The 18,467-nt window shown below is 34.6% G+C and overlaps 1 protein-coding gene across 1 annotated transcript in view; it reads right to left on the bottom strand.

The window, feature by feature from the left end:
- LOC127976074 (EMILIN-1) overlaps positions 1–9,970 on the bottom strand; it is a 33,665-nt gene extending 23,695 nt beyond the window's left edge. The window contains exon 1 of the mRNA XM_052580178.1: positions 9,309–9,970. Coding sequence (XP_052436138.1) covers positions 9,309–9,460 — 152 coding nt within the window. The 5' untranslated portion in view covers positions 9,461–9,970. The remainder of the gene's footprint in view (positions 1–9,308) is intronic.
- Positions 9,971–18,467: the final 8,497 nt, after the last annotated feature.

The following is an 18,467-nucleotide window of genomic DNA, read 5'->3' as shown; positions in this document are numbered from 1 at the left end:
AATCACAACAACTAGCCTATATAGCAGTCTGAAATAGGACTTTTTCAACTAACTTAAGTGCTATATTTCATGTCTTCTTCAACACTTACAGGTTTTGTGTAAGAATCAGACCTCACAGAAGCAGTTTTTCCAACCCAGGCTCATTGGAAAAAAACATGCCTCTACTGTACCAACATTTTTGCTAAATTCCAAAAACATACCAATACATACATTTCACTGCGGTATCCATTTGAAATGACCACTAGTGGCAGTAAAACACTAACAAATTTGATTAATTTTCACACTAATGATCATTGCGGTTATTTTTACCAGAGTGCATGATTTGTTAACTAATACATTTTGTTGTTTGCATCACATAATCAGCTCCATACGGTGTATGGCTTTTCTGAGATAGTAAACTTGCTCATTAGCGCACCTGGGACAGCACTGCACTTGTGATGTGGAGCATCTGTGAAATACAAGTCATGATGAAAGAGAGCTCAAAGACTACAATAAAGTTTGCATAAGCAAATGTGTTTTTCATCTCCATACTACTGTTGTTAACACTTTAGATTCATTAGATTTATTTAGAGCCATTTATTAGATTTATTGTAGGCAGTATTTTATTTTCAAACTCGATCGAACATTAACCTTTTATTGGCACTCCCTGGACATTTAATTTCAACAACTAACATAATAAAAAGTTGCAAGATTGCTCTTCACCCATTTTGGATAAAAAAACTTAACACACTTTTGGTGCCACTCACTGGACATCTCACTTTGAAAGTGTCGTAAAACGTACAAGAAACAATGTCAACACAATTTGCAGAAATGCTGCCTCAGTCACTTTTTGACAATCTTCCATTCCATTGTAGCTCTGTAATGTTTGCATTCAGATGGGAAGATTTTTTTGTAAAAACAATTTATATTTCAGTCTATTTTTCACTCAAAGCTATCATTTGACTTCAGAAGACTTAATATAGCACACAAGCCATATAAACTACTTTTGTTTTGTTTTTGTCCTTTTTGGGGCTCAACAGACACTATGAATTGTCATTAGAGTTTGGAACAACATGAGGGTGAGAAAATGATGACAATTTCCATTTGTAGGTGAACTACTACTTTAAGAAGGCACAGAAATGATAATTGTGGTTTTGAAGATTATACAAAGTAATTTTTCCTCCATCAATATCGTGCCTCTGCATACTTGAGATTGAATGAATAATGAAACACACTATCAAGTTACACAAATAAAGAAAGAGTGAAAGAGATGACCGAAAACGAAAGAGTGAAAGAGATAATGATTCTCAGTGAAGGAATTCTTTTGATACTGAACTCCGTAAAAACACACAATGACATAAAACTCCCTCTTGTTTTACTTAATAGCCTGGCAATTTTCATTTCCTGCACTCAGTGCTGAACACAAAGGCTCAATCATCATGCGCTTTGCTTTTTCTTCTTTCCTGTCGCTACCCGCACATCTTCCCCTCTGAGTGACCCTGCATGTTGCCCAGGCAGTGCAACGCACACGTGACCTTTGACCTCTGCAACAGGAAGTGGTCAGAGCAGCTGTGGCTGCATGGGCAGCCTGTTTTTACAGCCTTGCTTATTTGTCTCTCCCCAGGAGGGGACACATGCTTGTCTGACTGTCCGAGAAGGCACCGGGCCGGAACGCATGTCCACTCCCAGTTCCACCCCAACTGTGTCCACACTAAAACTGATACAGAGATACAATATCAAAACTGACCCACAGGCACAATACTGATATTGTTAGGCACTGCATGAATTGTACCGTGTTGTTGTTGCCAACAGTTTCCAGCTCCGTTTACAAACACCACCAAAATGCAATCATGCCGTATCATGTGGAAACAGCCCTCATTACGGCTGTTTTTGCAAACGGTGAGGCATTTCTTTCCAGCACAGCAATTTAAGATTACACTGCTGCCTGTACACAAACTCACTCATCTGTTAGCAAACACTCTGTTATGCAACATCTCAACTCTCTGCTTTTGCAACATTAAAAACTAATAATGTCTTTTATACTTTCTTGAAAGTGCAAAAATTCATAATATTCACTTGAAAAAACATACTCTAATCACATCTGAGTTATACTCAAGGTAGAGCCTTGAACTGAATAATTTTCATTGAAAGCTTAATAGTAATAATGTTTTATTAGTAGTAGTAGTAGTAGTAGTAACATTATTATTAAATCTTTATTATTTAGCAGTGTTGAAGCAATATATATAATTTTTTTTTACTGTTTTGTGCTCATCAAGACTGCATTTATACAGCTTTATACAAAACTGTAATATTTTAAAATATTTCATATAATGCTTTGTAATTTAATATTTTTTATGTTTATTTATATTTTTATATTATACATTATATTATAAAATTGAAACAAAAATTTAAATTAAACATTTTAAATATTTATTATAATATTATGTTGGAAATGGTTGATTAATATTTTAGTGAAAATTGTAATATATATATATTGTAACATTATAACTGTCACTTTTGATGTCATTTCTGAATAAAAGTATTAATTTCTTTCAAAATTAAAAATAAAAATCTTACTGATCCCAGACTTTAGAGCAATAGTATTCACATCAAAATAATAAAGAAAAATCTAATAAAAGCCATGTATTGAGATAAGAAGTTATCTTCACAAATAGAGCAAAACACTGATGAGGCTTGTAGCTCAAATCACAAAGCCACTTTTTGGGGAAATGCACCTTGAAATTACTTAGCTGTCTCTGCATATTAAGCTGCGATAAAATAAATCATGAGAAGTTAAAGACAAAAAAACATTCAGCTTTAAGAAACAGCTATAATAGCCATAATCATGTGTAATAGGAGGGAAAGGAAAAATCAACTTTTATTTGATCAGGAGTGCATAAAGAAGACTGATGTCTACAAGTTCCCTTTGCAACTCAAATCTTCCAGAATGTATTAAATATCTGGAGCTAAATGCTTTTTTCATGACCTCCTTAAATAAAGCAGAGGTAGGAAAAGTCACACACTGTGCCAGAATAAGCAACGAAACTTCAGCCTTCACAACATCCAACAACACCACTAACAGATGTCCTCTTAACCCCACTCTTATCTGCTCAGGGCAATATTTAGATATTCTTGGTGTTCACATCCAATTTTATTTCTCATACAGATTTCCAGATAAGCCACACTGTTGTGATTACCCTTATAAGTAATGCACCAGCAAATGTCAGGTCACTCTTTTAACAAACAAGCCACATATTTGATGCTGGAGGGGCAAGCTCGTGGGAAAAATATTTCCCTATGGTTATACTGTAACTCGCTCCCGTTACAGGAAAGCGGTTTCTGCAGGGGTTTGACCGCAGCTGCACATCTGAGGCGTCTCAGCTTGGAACTCCACTAAAGCAAAAGGAGAAGGAATGATGCTTATGAGCAGACGCACCACAGATGTGGCTTCCACAAGCCAGGAGAGAAGCCTCGTCTAAAGACTTTTACTGTAGACATCCATGTTTGGATTTAGTCTGTCCTCTGGGCTCTGAAACATTTTAGATATGCTCTTATTTTTTAGGGTTAGCTAAGCTAACTTCAATCACATTTAAGCTATATCTGTAGTCAAAGTTTTCATACAGCAGTTTTTGAACTCATTATTCCTTGTCAGAATTGACTGTGCAGTCAGATTTTCACATATGAATGAATTCCACTGAGGATATGGGGATAAAAACAATAATCTGTAAGCTTTCTCAGAAAGTACATGATATCGGATAAAATTAAATTTTATACAGTACTCAGTGAAATTAATGACCCGTTTTGGTTAATTATATATATATATATATATATATATATATATATATATATATATATATATATATATATATATATACAAACACCTACACTGCAGAAAATCACTTCTTGAGTTTTTAATTAGTCTAAATACAGTCCTTATTAAACATAACTACTATTTTTTTTACATTCCCATAATGTTTGCAAAATGATAAAATGGTACATTCCCTTAATGTGTGCTGCAATGTTGGGATAACCAATAACATTTTGGCTGTTCAGATCATATTTAGAAGTAATGTTTCCATAACTTTACGGGAACATTCACAACACATTCTTATAACATATTTTTGTTAGCTGGGACATAGTAGTCAAAAGAAATTTTAAAAGAGAACTGAACTGGAATCGTTGCTTTAAATCTAACCACTCAAAGGATATGCTACGATCCCATTCAAGCTTGTCGTCCAGAAGCAATCATTCATAACAGACTTTTTGGCATGTCTAAACATCCATTAACATTCACTAACTGCTTCCCTTGTCAAACACAAACTTGTTCACAGGAAGCACTTTGCATATCAGAGGTGTTTTTTCTTTTTTTTTTCTGAACGAGGCCAGAGTTCTGATTATCCACTACAGGAAGTTCCTCTAGGGTGAGGAGGCCGCTGTTTGAGGGAGGGCTTCCTGTCTGCGTGTGGTGGTGTGGGGTGGTCTGGATGAGTCCGAGACTGACAGGCAGCGCCACAGGCAGCTCTTGGCCTCACAACCACTGCCACATCTTAAAAAGCCCAGGTCAAGGGTCAGGAACTTTCCATTCACAGAGGGCTTCGCTTAAACCCTCTTGACATACCAGGACAAGAGGCAAAAAGAAACAACTACTAAATACTAAGGACGAAACTGCATCAAATAAGACATGACAGAATAAAAAGGGACAAATGGATCCATGAATGAGATCTACAGACAACAAAGAGGTATTGAATGGGTTTGAATTTTGACTAAGAACAATTAACCCATTCAAATGCAGTTACGTTACAGAAAAGTAGATGGGTGACAAAGATTAGATCTTACAAATTAAGCCCAAATGTTAATTTAAACTCATAAAAAGACTAATAAACAATCTTTCATTTACAGCCCCCTTAAAGCTGCAGTAGGGAACTTTTGACGCTCTAGCGGTTAATAAACAGAACTGCTTGCGTCTTGCGGAAGAACATTGTAGCCGGAGCTACTTTTCTCTGTTTATGTCTATGAAGAATCACAAAGGTACTGGGTTACTCCGCCGCGGTACCCCCGAAGCAATCTAAAATAGTCCCAATATAAACACCTATTATAGGTGCACCCTAGTGATTCAGGACAGGCTAAAAACACGGTTTGGAAAATGGATTCATGGTGTACTCGCTTATTATGTTCATTTTTCTACATTTTGAACACAAACAAAGTTACGGACCGCAGCTCTGATTGGTTGTTTCTTACCGGGAGCAATAGAGTTTCTACAAATGGCAATAGGACCACTGGGAGGAGCCAGAGGAGCTTGATTTTTTTCACAGATTATCTGTCTCATATTCTACTGTCAGGACATAATGACAGGTTTAATAAATATGTAAAAAATATTTTTTACAGAAGTTCCCTACAGCACCTTTAAGTCTATTATTTAGCAAAAATAGATCAAACGAAAAACACTTTTCCATTAAGCAGTTAAGAGAGCTCTTCTGTCAGTATCTTATCAGGCCTTTGGGTATGGTGATACTAGCAGAGCTGTCCCTCTACAGAGGTGTTCTGCCTGGGAAATAAACTGACAATGGTAAACCTCACCACAGTATCATCATTAGATGAGACGCCCACAAACTGTCTGATGCAGATTGCATGGTCAAATATCAGCAGTACTAATCTCAAGCTAATTGGCTGGCTTCTTGCAACTTCTATGAGTGAGTGTGCAGGGTTTTTTTTTTTTTTTTTTTTTTTTTTTGTGAATCTCATGAAAAATGTCCTGGTTAAGAAATTACATTTTGCATAAAAACAAAACATGTTTAGAAAATAAAATGAAATAAATAGTCTAAAACTAAAATAGACTTTTTTTTCTTTTTTTTGCCATTTTCCTTTTCTTCCCTATTGATTTCTTTTTTCATTATGACATTTTCATTACAATAAAATAAAATAAAACTACAATAGACTTATTATTACTTATTTTGAATTATTATATTTATAGTTAAATAAATATTCTAATTTGAATTCTAATTCTAGTTAATCCAATACAATGCAAAGATAAAATAAATAACTATAACAGACTTAATTTTACCTTTATCTATTAGGCCTACAGTAAATACTATTTTCATTATAGTTACTTCCTTTCTCAATAAATGCAAAAATATAATATAATAATATAATATAATATAATATAATATAATATATATATATATATATATATATATATATATATATATATATATATATATATATATATATATATATATATATATAATATTATATTATATCATATTTTTGCATTTTTACAGTTGAATCTCACAATCAGAAGGAAAAGAAAAGAGGAAAATGTCATAAAGAAATATATATAAATAATATATAAATATAAACTATAATAGATTATTTTTTTCTTTATGCCATTTTCCTCTTTTCTTTTCCTTCTGATTGTGAGATTCAACTGTGAGATTCATAAATGCAGTATTAAAAGTTTGATACTGTGAATGAACATACAGTCGATGTAGAAATTTATGAATGATGGCTAGTCTAATTTTGAGGAAATCTGAGGAGTTTTCTGCCAAGTTCTGTGGGCACAGATTGCTTACTGCCCAGATATTGAGGAATTACTGGAATACACTGGACCTTACCCTCATTAGAGGGAAATTATTTCTAATAAGTCACATATAATGGAGCCAATCCAAGACTATGCCATTTTTTTTTATTATTCTGGCACCATTCAGATTAATAGTCACCCTCTGGAGAGCTGCATGCCAGCACTGTCTGTTTGTCTGTCAGCATAAATGTTTTTAAGAAATATATGAAAGATGGCAAACATGAACGTAGGCGTCCAGTCTTCAGGGCATTCATCAAAGCTTGTCCAGCATGATTTCCTGAATAGCAGCGGACACAACATTCAGGCGTGGACTTTTGACTTCTGGTTTGGCAGAAAAGGGCTCAATTTTATGGCTGCATGTGCAAATCAGCAGAGTTCATTTCTATAATGCTGTGACACCACAGAACAACCCAAACCATTTCAATATATCTCCCTATGGTTATAAGACACGGACAGTATTTATTACACAAATTATATATACATCTTAAAAAGATGGTTTATTCAATAATAGTTTAAAAAAAGGTCACCCCTTTTCCATCCAAGATGTTCTCTAGATGAATTTGTTTCTTCTTCAGAACAGATTTGGAGAAATTTAGCATTGCATCACTTTCTCACCAATGGATCCTCTGCAGTGAATGGGTGCCGTCAGAATGAATCAGTGATTGATAAAAAAATAACTACAATCTTACCTAAAAACCTTAGTTGGAGTCAAGACCACACCCTCTAAGAACCAGACCAAAACTAGACCCCTCAAGGCTCAGATCCAGACCAAAACTGGTCTTATCCAGTTGAGCTAATCCAAATTTGATGCATTAATTTATACTGACACCATATTTTCCAAATAGTAGCCGGCATTTCCGTTTCATTTTCTTATGGCAATGACTAGAATTTCATAGATGCTGTTTCCTCTTAAAGTGTTAGATTTTGTAGATAAACACACCGCAAAGAAATCATATAGGATCATAAGGAGATGTATTCCAACACGCAAAAACCTGGCAGCGTTCCTTACCAAATGCCTACAATTTAGAGGAAAGAGATGATTTAGGTGCTCGCATATTTGGCAGCTGCAGATCCAGTTCTCGCAAAGTTCATCTTTCAGAATCTTTTAGCATAAAAATTCTGCTAAATTTGAGGCATACATTCCTTAATAGATTTGATTAGGGTTGCGGTTTTCCCTGGAAATGCACATTCGATGCAAGCAACACGAGTGAAAATCTATCAGTCCGTTCATTTAGAAGCCCAGAGGAGAAAAAGTCACAAGACTGAAGATGAGTTCTCCGCATTAAAAGAAAAAGAACAACTTCTTCCCTTGATTTCAATCGCACACTTCTTCACCCTCCCTCCCGCTCTTTCACTTTCCATAAAATAAATACACAAGACGCAGAATACTTTTTACATCTGTTGCAACTCAAAGTTCAAACAGGCTGCTAATCCCCAGTAACTCGACTCAGATTTCTCAAGCAGGCAGTACATACTTCACTAAATACTTCATGACGCTGGCACTTAGGGTTCTCACATCATAGACATCACCCTTCACTTCCTCACGACTCTTGACAGAATATATTTGAGAGCTATTCATATGTCCAAACGTATTTATATGGACTCAATTGGTTGTATATTAATTTCTATTACTAATCTTTATTTACTGATTGTTTAAATGGATTTCAGGACGTAATTCATGACTGCAAACTCTGACCATTAGCGTCTGGCCTGCGTGTCTGTCCACCCTTACGAGATCATTGAGTCAGAAGAAGGGGGAAGCCCCGGTCTGCACGTCAGAGCTGGGACAACCGCTCCCGTTCACACCTCAACAATCACAGTCAAAACAACAATGTCAGAGAGGTTGTGTGTGGCTGTGTGTGAGAGAGAGCACTGAACTGAAGAAACAACAGATTGACAGATAAAGAGGTAAAGGAAGGTGGTTTTAGTGTAATTACTACCAAGGCGGTGACACGTATAACCATGTTCTGAAAGGCTTTGGAAATCCCAGGGGTCCCACAAAATTACAACCTTGCATTCAGTAAGCAATAATTAGCTGTTTGGATGGACAGCAATGCACCTCCTGTCATTTCACTGTCGGATAAAGGGAGGCTTTTGCTTTCATGTAGTCATCTGTGCCACACATTTAAAAGCACATTTGCTTTTTAAAGCCCCCCCCCCCCCCCCACCCCACACACACACTCCCCAGGTTATGTTTCCGTCAATAAATGGATAACAGAAAAATGCATAACATCTGTAACTTCCCTGACGGGACTTGTAAAGTATTTTGTCTGTCTATTTGTCTTTCTGTCAGCTGTTACTCCCTCTGTGTAATGCAGATAGAGAACAAAGTTTGATTTATCCGAAAAATTCATCTAATTTAAATAAACTGGATTTTACAGTATCTAGCTAGTCCAAGGTAATAGCTTTATTTATTTATACTTTTTTTGGGAGGTGGAGTGGGTTGGGGGTGGGGGTTAAACTTTTTTTACATCACGGTAATAAAAATGATCATTATTAATATATATGTACACACACACACACACACATGCATCTTTTTATCAATTGTATTCATCAGTCAATATGTTAATCTATCTATCAATCTATCAAAGTGGACTCAATGTAAGGGTATCATAAACTAATAATGTGGTACTTTATAGCGACATTGCTCATCTTACTTATTTCCCAATACAGACTTCTCACTATTTCTTTCTGTTGTCATATTAATAATTTTAGGGTGCAGACTGATTGGATGAAGTGAAAGTGTCATTACCTGTGTCTGCTCGCTGCTCTCGCCCCGTTTAAAGGCTGAGTTTGAGTCTGGGTCCCTGCGTACAGGTTATACCGCTGAGGATACGACGCGCTCCATACATCTCCAGAGAAAACCAACACCAGCATCGATATCAAGAGGACTGCTCCATCCATCACAGCGCACGTCGTTCTGAAACGGTGTCTAACACGATATAACTGATGAATTCTCTGTAACGAGCCTTTATTCCACCAAGAATTGCGCGTTCGCGGTGTCTAGATGGAGCTTCTTTACACTCCCAGAAGTTCGCACTATCGATCCATTACGCGCGTCCTGAGCTCTACTTCCAAAAGTGTCGGATAAATTTTCTCAAATCGACGCGTAACGGCGCTTTCCCTCCTTTTGCGCTGATATAGCAATCTAAAATCCCTCTATATTTCTTTTGAATGGTTTGTAATATTTGTCGGTACATCCAAACAAAGCAATCAAGAGGCTTCCTGAAATCTGGAGGAGTTTTCTTGGAAAGGAGATGCAGTGAGTTTGGAGCGAGGGGAGCCAGTGCGTTCTGACGCACTCCAACGTCCCCTACAAACTCTCTCTCTCTCTCTCTCTCTCTCTCTCTCTCTCTCTCTCCTCACTTGAAACCCTCCCTCCAGTGCACTGATGACAGAATCACAGCCATCTGTGCTTAAAAACCAAGAGGACCACGTGTGTGAATACTAGGGTTGATTATGAAATCTCAGTGTCATACAATGGTAAGCAGCAGTGATTGAAACCATATGGCCTCTTGATAGTATGGCTGATGTCCCACATCTGATCTTTATTGTGGTTACTTTAGGTGAAGAGAGCCGTTTTTGTACTTTTGAGAGCTCTCTTCACAGAGTTCGGCTTCTTTGTGCAATTGTTCTTGTAATGATTCTAAATGATTTTAAACAATAATTCTAATTATTCAAAAAATTTGGTTCAGTTAGATTACAGCTATATTATTAAATCTACGCATAAATTTACTCATAAAATCTCAGAAGGAAAGTATCTCACAGAAAATCTCTTAAAGTCTGTAAAGAACATGTCCAGGTATCATTTTAATCTAAATACATACATTTTCAATCATTTATTGTGTTTTATTAATGTTTTAAATTAAATTTTCTATTTATTTCTGTATAATATTTAATTTTGCTATGGTAATATTTTAATGACTATTAAAATTAAACACTTCACCCCACAATTCACATTAGTGTAAAGCAAGGGATAATACATTTATATTACAAATTATTTATATATCAAAGTTTATCAGTTAGTTTAAGTCAGAATTGTGAGATAAAAGTTGTAACTGCAACATAAAGTCACAATTGCCTTTAAAAAATTGTATTATGTGGTGAAAACAAATCAATTGCAAGAATTCAATATTCGATATTTAATCTTACACATATATAAGTGTTTTTTGTCATGGCAGAAACAGGCTAACATTAGTTTTTTTTTTTTTTTTACAAAATCAAAATCAATTAAAAAATCACAATAACTTCCTAACATATCACTTTATATATATATATATATATATATATATATATATATATATATATATATATATACACAAACACACACACACACACACATAAAACACAATGGTCATGATTTATTAACATTACACAATGCAATATATTTGTGTAAACAATGTTCTTAATTGTCATGAAAGTATTGTTACAGTAAAAATATTACCAGAAGGTAAGGTTCACCTAGTTATGCAGCTCAGTTTTAATTTTTTTCACCTATCTTACCCTCCTTTTTAGACTTATCTGTAATGTTTATGCTGATTAGAGGATTTGTGTAGAAAATTCAAAAATAGTTCTCATTTGCCGTAAATGTCAGCCAACTGTGTGCTATTTTAAAAAATGTAAATGGCCTCTATTTTAAAACAGATCTCAGATGAATGTTTAAAGAATGTTTCTCACAGGTTTATCTCAGAGAGATCTATCTTTTCCACTCCTTTGAAGCCCTACAGCTGTGAAAAACTATTTGTTACACTTTCCAAAAGTGGGATGGCTTTGGGCGAAAAAAGGAGAGAGAAAATAGCAAAGCAGCCTGCTGTTCTTCAATAGAGGAATGTAAACCAAACATCTGTGGTTTTGAAGACCATGACAAATTGCATCAAAAATCAGGAAAGTGAATGTACCCACATAGAGGAGTGAAATGTAAGGTCTGTATCCGTATGTGTGAAAGAAACAGACAGGCAGATGGAGGTAAGCGTAGCCGGCCGTGAGCAGATCTTTTCTGCTGTCACTCACAGATTGTGGGGGCAGAATAAGGCGGAGATGTGAAGCATTTCAGTAATGTTCTCCGTTCCACCACAACCACCTGTAACAGTGCCCTGAGTTGACCTCAGGCACCAAACAGACCCCCGACTTGCCTAATTTACCACCTCCCAGCTCATTCATGCATGTTCAGACAAGAACTCAACATCGGGAGCTTTATATGCAAGGCATCAGCTGTAACAGATATTCATAGAGTTATGACTATGGCATGCAGAGCTAGTGGATCTAGTCTCATTAGACAAATAAACTATTCAAACTGCATTTGGGAAACCCTGACCATCTTTGTGTCAGCGTTACATCCGTTTCACCCTTAATCCACAGTCAGTCTTTTGTCCTCGTCTGTCAGAACAATTTGACAGGCTTCTCACCAATAAAAAGGCCTGTTGTGCCTGAGGCCGGAGCTGCAGTATGGCAGAGGAGCTTTGAAGGGTCACCGAGGACAGGCTCAGCTGATGATATAGCTGGTTAATCTTAGTCAGTGAGCTCTGGTGCACGAGAGATGAGATGCTATGTGGTGGAAGAATGCACTTAAAGACTGTAATCATTAAACAGAAACACATGTTTCTTAAAGGGCAAATTATACTCGCTGGGCTCTTTTATTTTCTCAATAAAAGTAGATGCATGGCTGTTCAATTAAAAAAAAAAAAAAAAAAATTAACACCTCCAGCAGCCATACTAAAGTTTATTAGGAATATTAAATATACAAATATAATATAATATAATATAATATAATATAATATAATATAATATAATATAATATAATATAATATAATATAATATAATATAATATAATTATTTAGAATGATACACACATTTTTAAATAATATATATTATTTTGATCAATCATATATACAATTATTAATAATTATTATGTATTAATATAAAAGGTATCTAATATACTTATTAATTGTTTTATTTCAAAATTACGCATAATTTATATAAATGTATATTTATAAACATTTTATAGGATTTTATATATAACAAATTATACACACACAAACACACACACACACAGACACACACACATATATATATATATATAAACACATGAATGTATAGATTTAAGAAAAATGCTACATTTACATATTTAATATATTTATATTTAATATAAATTATATTAATATAAATATATAGGTAAATACATGTAAATATTTTCAAAATATATGCTCTATGTGTGTTTATTTATATTTGTATTTGTTTATTTATATAATGACTATACACAGTACAAATATATACAGTATATTATGTAAACAAAAAGTTTTAATTTGGGATCCACTTTTAATATAATATAATATAATATAATATAATATAATAATTTAAATTATATACTGAAATTTATTGATTGACTTACTATTATTAACAACAAAAACTATAAATTATATAATTTCCATTTTACATATACATTTATATTCCATATATAGATTAAGATGCCTTTAATGTATTTATTTAATATCTATTTATATTATGTTTAAATAATATAAAATAATAAGTACCAGGGTTGCACATTAATACTGGCATAATATTAATAGCATACTAATATTTATACAGACATTTTTATGGATTGAAAATTGTTGAGCTGATTAAACATCTTAAAACCTAAGCTACAAACAACCTGCCACTTGCACCAGTTATCGACAGTTACACCACCAAAACCTCAAGCATGCCTGTAACTACCAAGAACTTCCAGCCAGCAGTGTGTCGACCAAACTTCCTCACACCAGAACACTTGACCAAACCATTTCTGAGCGCTGCCAGCTGTGCTACACGACCAGGCACATGTGGAAAACCATAGCTGCCCTACACTTACAGTCCCATCAACAGCTGTGTTTACAGTGTAATTAGGGGGTCTCCCTCCCCTCCACCATCATCCCCTGCACCCTACCATTCCCTCTGGTTCCCCAGTCCTTAACCGCTGTGGGCTGTTCATCTGGCGGCTGACTTTGCTCTCCTCCACTGCCAGTCACCACACAACCCAGCATTGCTTGATACGCTAACCCCCAGATGGGGATGAGTGCCTGCTCTACTGTAATCGCTATCACATATGATTCTCAGTTCTGCTATTTAAATCAGACTTCGCAGTCTAGAAGAAAATAACTGGCTTCTGTTGGAGCAATGTTCTGAGTGCACTGCTGAGATATTGAACCGTGATGCTTATTCAGGCTCACACAACACAAAACAAACGAGAGAGATTTTTCTGAAACACATGGTTACTCAATAGTATCCTCAGCTCTACGTTTTGTTTTCCATTGTTCAAAATATGAGGCGTCTCTGGTTTTCATGAGCTTCATCCAGTTATTGAGGGCTGTAAGAAGTGTCCTGGAGGCCCTAAAATAACATGTCACCTTCCTAGAATCATTTTCTCTCTTTTTTTTTTTTTTTGTATGATGCTTCTAATACATTTTCTTTAAGAGGAATATAAATTGACACAAATGAAACTGTTAGTATTTTTTTTGTTTTTGTTTTACATCTCTTATGCTCACCAAGACTGCATTTATTTGATTAAAAATACAGCAAAAACTGTAATATTGTGAAATATTATTGCAATTTAAAGTAAATGTTTTCTATTTTAATATATTTTTAAATATAATTTCTGTATATTATCCAAAGCTGATTGGTCATTAGCCATTTCTCCAGTCTTTAGAGTCACATGATCCATCAGAAATTTATGTAATGCATCCTTGGAAATTAAAATTACTTTTTTCTTTCAAAAATATCTTAATGACACCCCAAACATTTAAAATGTACAATATAGTACAGTAATATTACATAGTAATGTCGTAGATTAATATTAGAAAATTGTTAAGGGTTGCAAAGCCCAGATATTTTGGTCTGATTTGATGAGAAATGTTTCATATCAAAACAAATATAAGCACATTTGAGACATTGTTGAAGAATCTTCTGAAACTACAGTATATATACCTACTGTATACAGAAGAAAATGTATGTATATATGTATAATATATATATATAGTATCCTTTTTCTCCTGCGGAAGTTAATCATCCCTCTGTATATTATACATTTGTAAATGTGTAAAATATTGTAACTTCTTAAACTATGTGTAAAGGATTTGAGAGTTTGCATTGATTCAGTTCCTGTATATTATAAAATATGAGTAAAAGACCTCAGAATTAATTTAATCTAGCCAGTATGCACTGAATCATTTTAATTTATTAGATTCTCCCAAACGTGTAAAACCACCATAAACTGCAGTATGTCACAAACACTGAGTTGCTTTTCCCCCTTGTGAATCATCCATTACCCTGTAAAGTAATATTACAATTCTTAGAAATCACTGTAATATGCAGAAGTGTGTATGGAAACTGTATCCTGTGTACTGTATGTTGGGTTGACACACCACAAAAGCACCACAGCGACAACCCAGAAGGAGAACCATAAAAGGGAAAATACAGTTAATGAGTCTAAAATGATGACAATGAGATTTTTTTCTTCTTGGACAAGTGAAACCAAATAACTGTACTTCCTCAGAACTTCCTAGAAAACACAGATAAGCTTACAGTGCAAAACTATGCAGATTCTCTCTGCTGGGCTTCTGCTTTATCTCAGTTTAGTCCACAGACACGAAATACAGAGTACATATATGACCAAAAGTCATATTTAGTTTAGATAACAACAATGATCAGCACATACATTTATCAGGAGTGCATTTTAAGGTGCAGAAAGAAACATGTCCAAAAACATGTCGAATAAATAAATAAAATCAAGTAGAGTTTAGGCTTAGTAAGTTTTGTTAATTATAATAATAATAATATACTTTTTTTAGCACCAAAAGAAGCTTCTCAAAGTGCTTTACATAGTAAAAACAGATTTTGCAATAAAATAGAATAAAAATACATAAAGTATATGTTGTAAATGTAACCTGAAAACCTATTTATTTACTCAAATATTTGAGCATGCTGACTTCTAAAACCAGTATTTATGAGTAATGTGTACTTAATTCATTTATATCCAATAAAAACTGAAACTAAATATTATCTAGAAATAGCACACATACACATGCTAATATAATGCACTGTAAAATATTTTTGTAAACAAATAACACAAATAACATAACCATAACTGAAACCCTCATGAATTCAAGCATACACAAACAGATTTCTTTCTGTATTAATTTTGGGAAAAAATGCACAAAATAACAAATACTTCAACTATTACTCTTTTTATTCACTCATATCAAAGCATTCCGGGGGAAATCAGATTCCCCTTTCTTTGTGCACGATTGTTAATGGAGTCAAACATACTCAATTACTTAAATTGCTGCTAAAGATCAAGAACACTGATATGAAATGAGTACGAAACGTTTTTATTCTTTGTGAAAAAAAAATGCTAATTGAGTAGACTCATAGTTTACGCTTTTAAAGTATAGGAGTTTAATTTGAGAAAGCCAGTGATTTTTCAACATGTTGTATCAACTACAAGAAGACCATGAAGGGAGGAATAAAGATTGAGTATACCATGTTAAAAGATAAGATACTGGAATACCTTGTTAAACACTAAATTTCAAAACTATTGGCATTAATAGTCAGCCAGTCCTCTCTAACAGCTTCCATCCTTTTAGGAAGGCTTTCCTCTAGATGTTGGAACATGTCTGTATGGGATTTGCTCTAATTCGGGCACAAGCTAGTGTGTAATTTCTGCCATAACATCACCAAACAGAAATGCAACCGAGTTTATTTACTCAGCACTTTAAGCATTATTTAAAAATTACATACTCTAGTTTTAAGTGCCGAAATACCTTCATGATCTGTTAATTCACTCTTCAGTTACAAGCAACACAATTGTGGCCATCTTTTGAATAACACTTTCATCACATACTTCCTACAACAGCAAAACATGGGATGAAAGATCCCAAAACAGCAGCGTCAACAACTCATACTCCACGTGGACCAGTTTAGAGCCACACAAAAATATGTTCCAGAGCAGCTGGGAATGTTACAGAAGGTTCAGATTTAGGTTTTAGTACACAGACAGCATGAGATTCGCAAAACAGTTAGCCATGTGCTCGCTTGCTTTCTCTGTCTCTCAATCTTTAATGTGCATTTGTGAAAGTATAATGAAGGCCCACCCATGCATTGCAATTAAAGCTAACCATTGTTTTATAGCTGCGCCTCTAGGATCAGGCCACACATTTACCAGTGTGTGTCACTTCCACACAAGCTGTGCCCAGGTAAATAAAAAACTAAATCCTTGGAAACTGATTATAGAGCACAAATTACAGACAATAAGCAGCATGCAGTAGCCAAGACATATTGTGGATCCCAGAAGAAAATGTTTTCATTCAAGCATTTGCATCGTTTCATATCTCGTTCCTAAAAGGGAGACTTAAATATAGATACAAAAGAGACATAGAGTAAAATTATAGAGCTACAAAATTAAAGTGGATAACATGGTCCATAACATGTTTTTTTTTTTTTTTTTGCTTCAAAGTGAAATCTCTGACTTTTGTTTGAACACTTTGGTATCCTGGAAATTCTGAGAACAGCTCTTTTTGGAGATGAAATATCACTAAATTAAAAATAACTTGCACAGTATTACAAACAAACTGTATTTAGTATGTGTATAATTTATTCTAAATAAAACAAACAAAAAAGAGAACATGCAGATTTCAGAAAACTTCCTGAAGTAAAACTCTCTATTTAATCTCAACTAAATCTCAAACTGTTTTAATTTCAACAGCAAAATTCTGCAAAAAAAAAGCATGCCAGATTTTATATTGTAATACAGTTTTGTCTGTAATGGAATCTAAAAATATCAGCTTGTGTTGCCAAGAATTTTACGACTTCCAAATACATGTTTATGCCTCACACAATACTTTAACCTGCGATTTTCCCAAAGACTTTCTTACTCCAATTACAGGGAAGTGTCTTTACCCTGAGGGCTCTGTGATAAAATCTATGGAGGGCTGGCCACCACGACCTCACGGTCACAGGTCACTTGTGTGTGCCAGACTAAGCATGAACAAGATTAAGTTCCTCACAAACACCTACAAAACTGCTGACAATTTTTCTAAATCCTCTAATTCATTATCGGTATACGATACATGTCCACCTGAAGCCAAAATAAATTACGCTTCAAAACTATTTTCAGACTTTTAATCCCACATATAAATCACCAAAACACGATCACAGGAATTTGCTTCTTTATTCCCAGAATTTCTCGAAACTTGCTTTTTACAGGTTACAATAATCTTGATTATAATTAATCGCCGACAACCTGCATTTCCCTCAAAATACAAGCTCTAATAGCAAATTTGGTGTGTGCAACACAATCACAAGACTTGAAGATACATGATTTGTGTGCCGATTATTCAGACACCACATCCACAAGTGTGCTACGTTCCAGTAATTCTCATGTTGGGGTAAATATCCTGCTCATGATGACCAACAGATGTCTTAAATTATAACGGAATGTTTTGGTCGACAGTATGGAAAATGGAAGCACTTTTAAAATCAAATCCAGTTGAATTTTTTTACCATCACTATTTTGCCACCAAAGGTGTTGGCTAATATTTGTACAGTATACTGTATATAATGACCAAGGATATATTTTAATGCCCTTTTCTGTTCTGCAAGTGAACAAAACTAGTGATTAATTGTTTTGTAACCACATACTAACTGCACAAATCATTTTTAAACGCTTACACACAACTATAGCCTTTGATGTTGGTGCTGCAATCTCAATTTTCTAGGCTCCATTTTTATGAATTCCCAGTGACGCTACCTCTACTATGTCAACCGTGTAACCGAAGAGTAATGGGACCTCAGCTGCACGTTCCAGAAACCTAAAACAAATATAGTTAATCAATCCAATGTGACAAGCTAGACCTGATGCAAAATATTACCCCGTCTTATTATT

Source organism: Carassius gibelio, chromosome B17 (assembly GCF_023724105.1).
Source record: "Carassius gibelio isolate Cgi1373 ecotype wild population from Czech Republic chromosome B17, carGib1.2-hapl.c, whole genome shotgun sequence".
NCBI lineage: Eukaryota > Metazoa > Chordata > Actinopteri > Cypriniformes > Cyprinidae > Carassius > Carassius gibelio.
The sequence above is the reverse complement of the archived record's forward strand: the minus strand, read 5'-3'. Positions and strand labels throughout refer to the sequence as shown.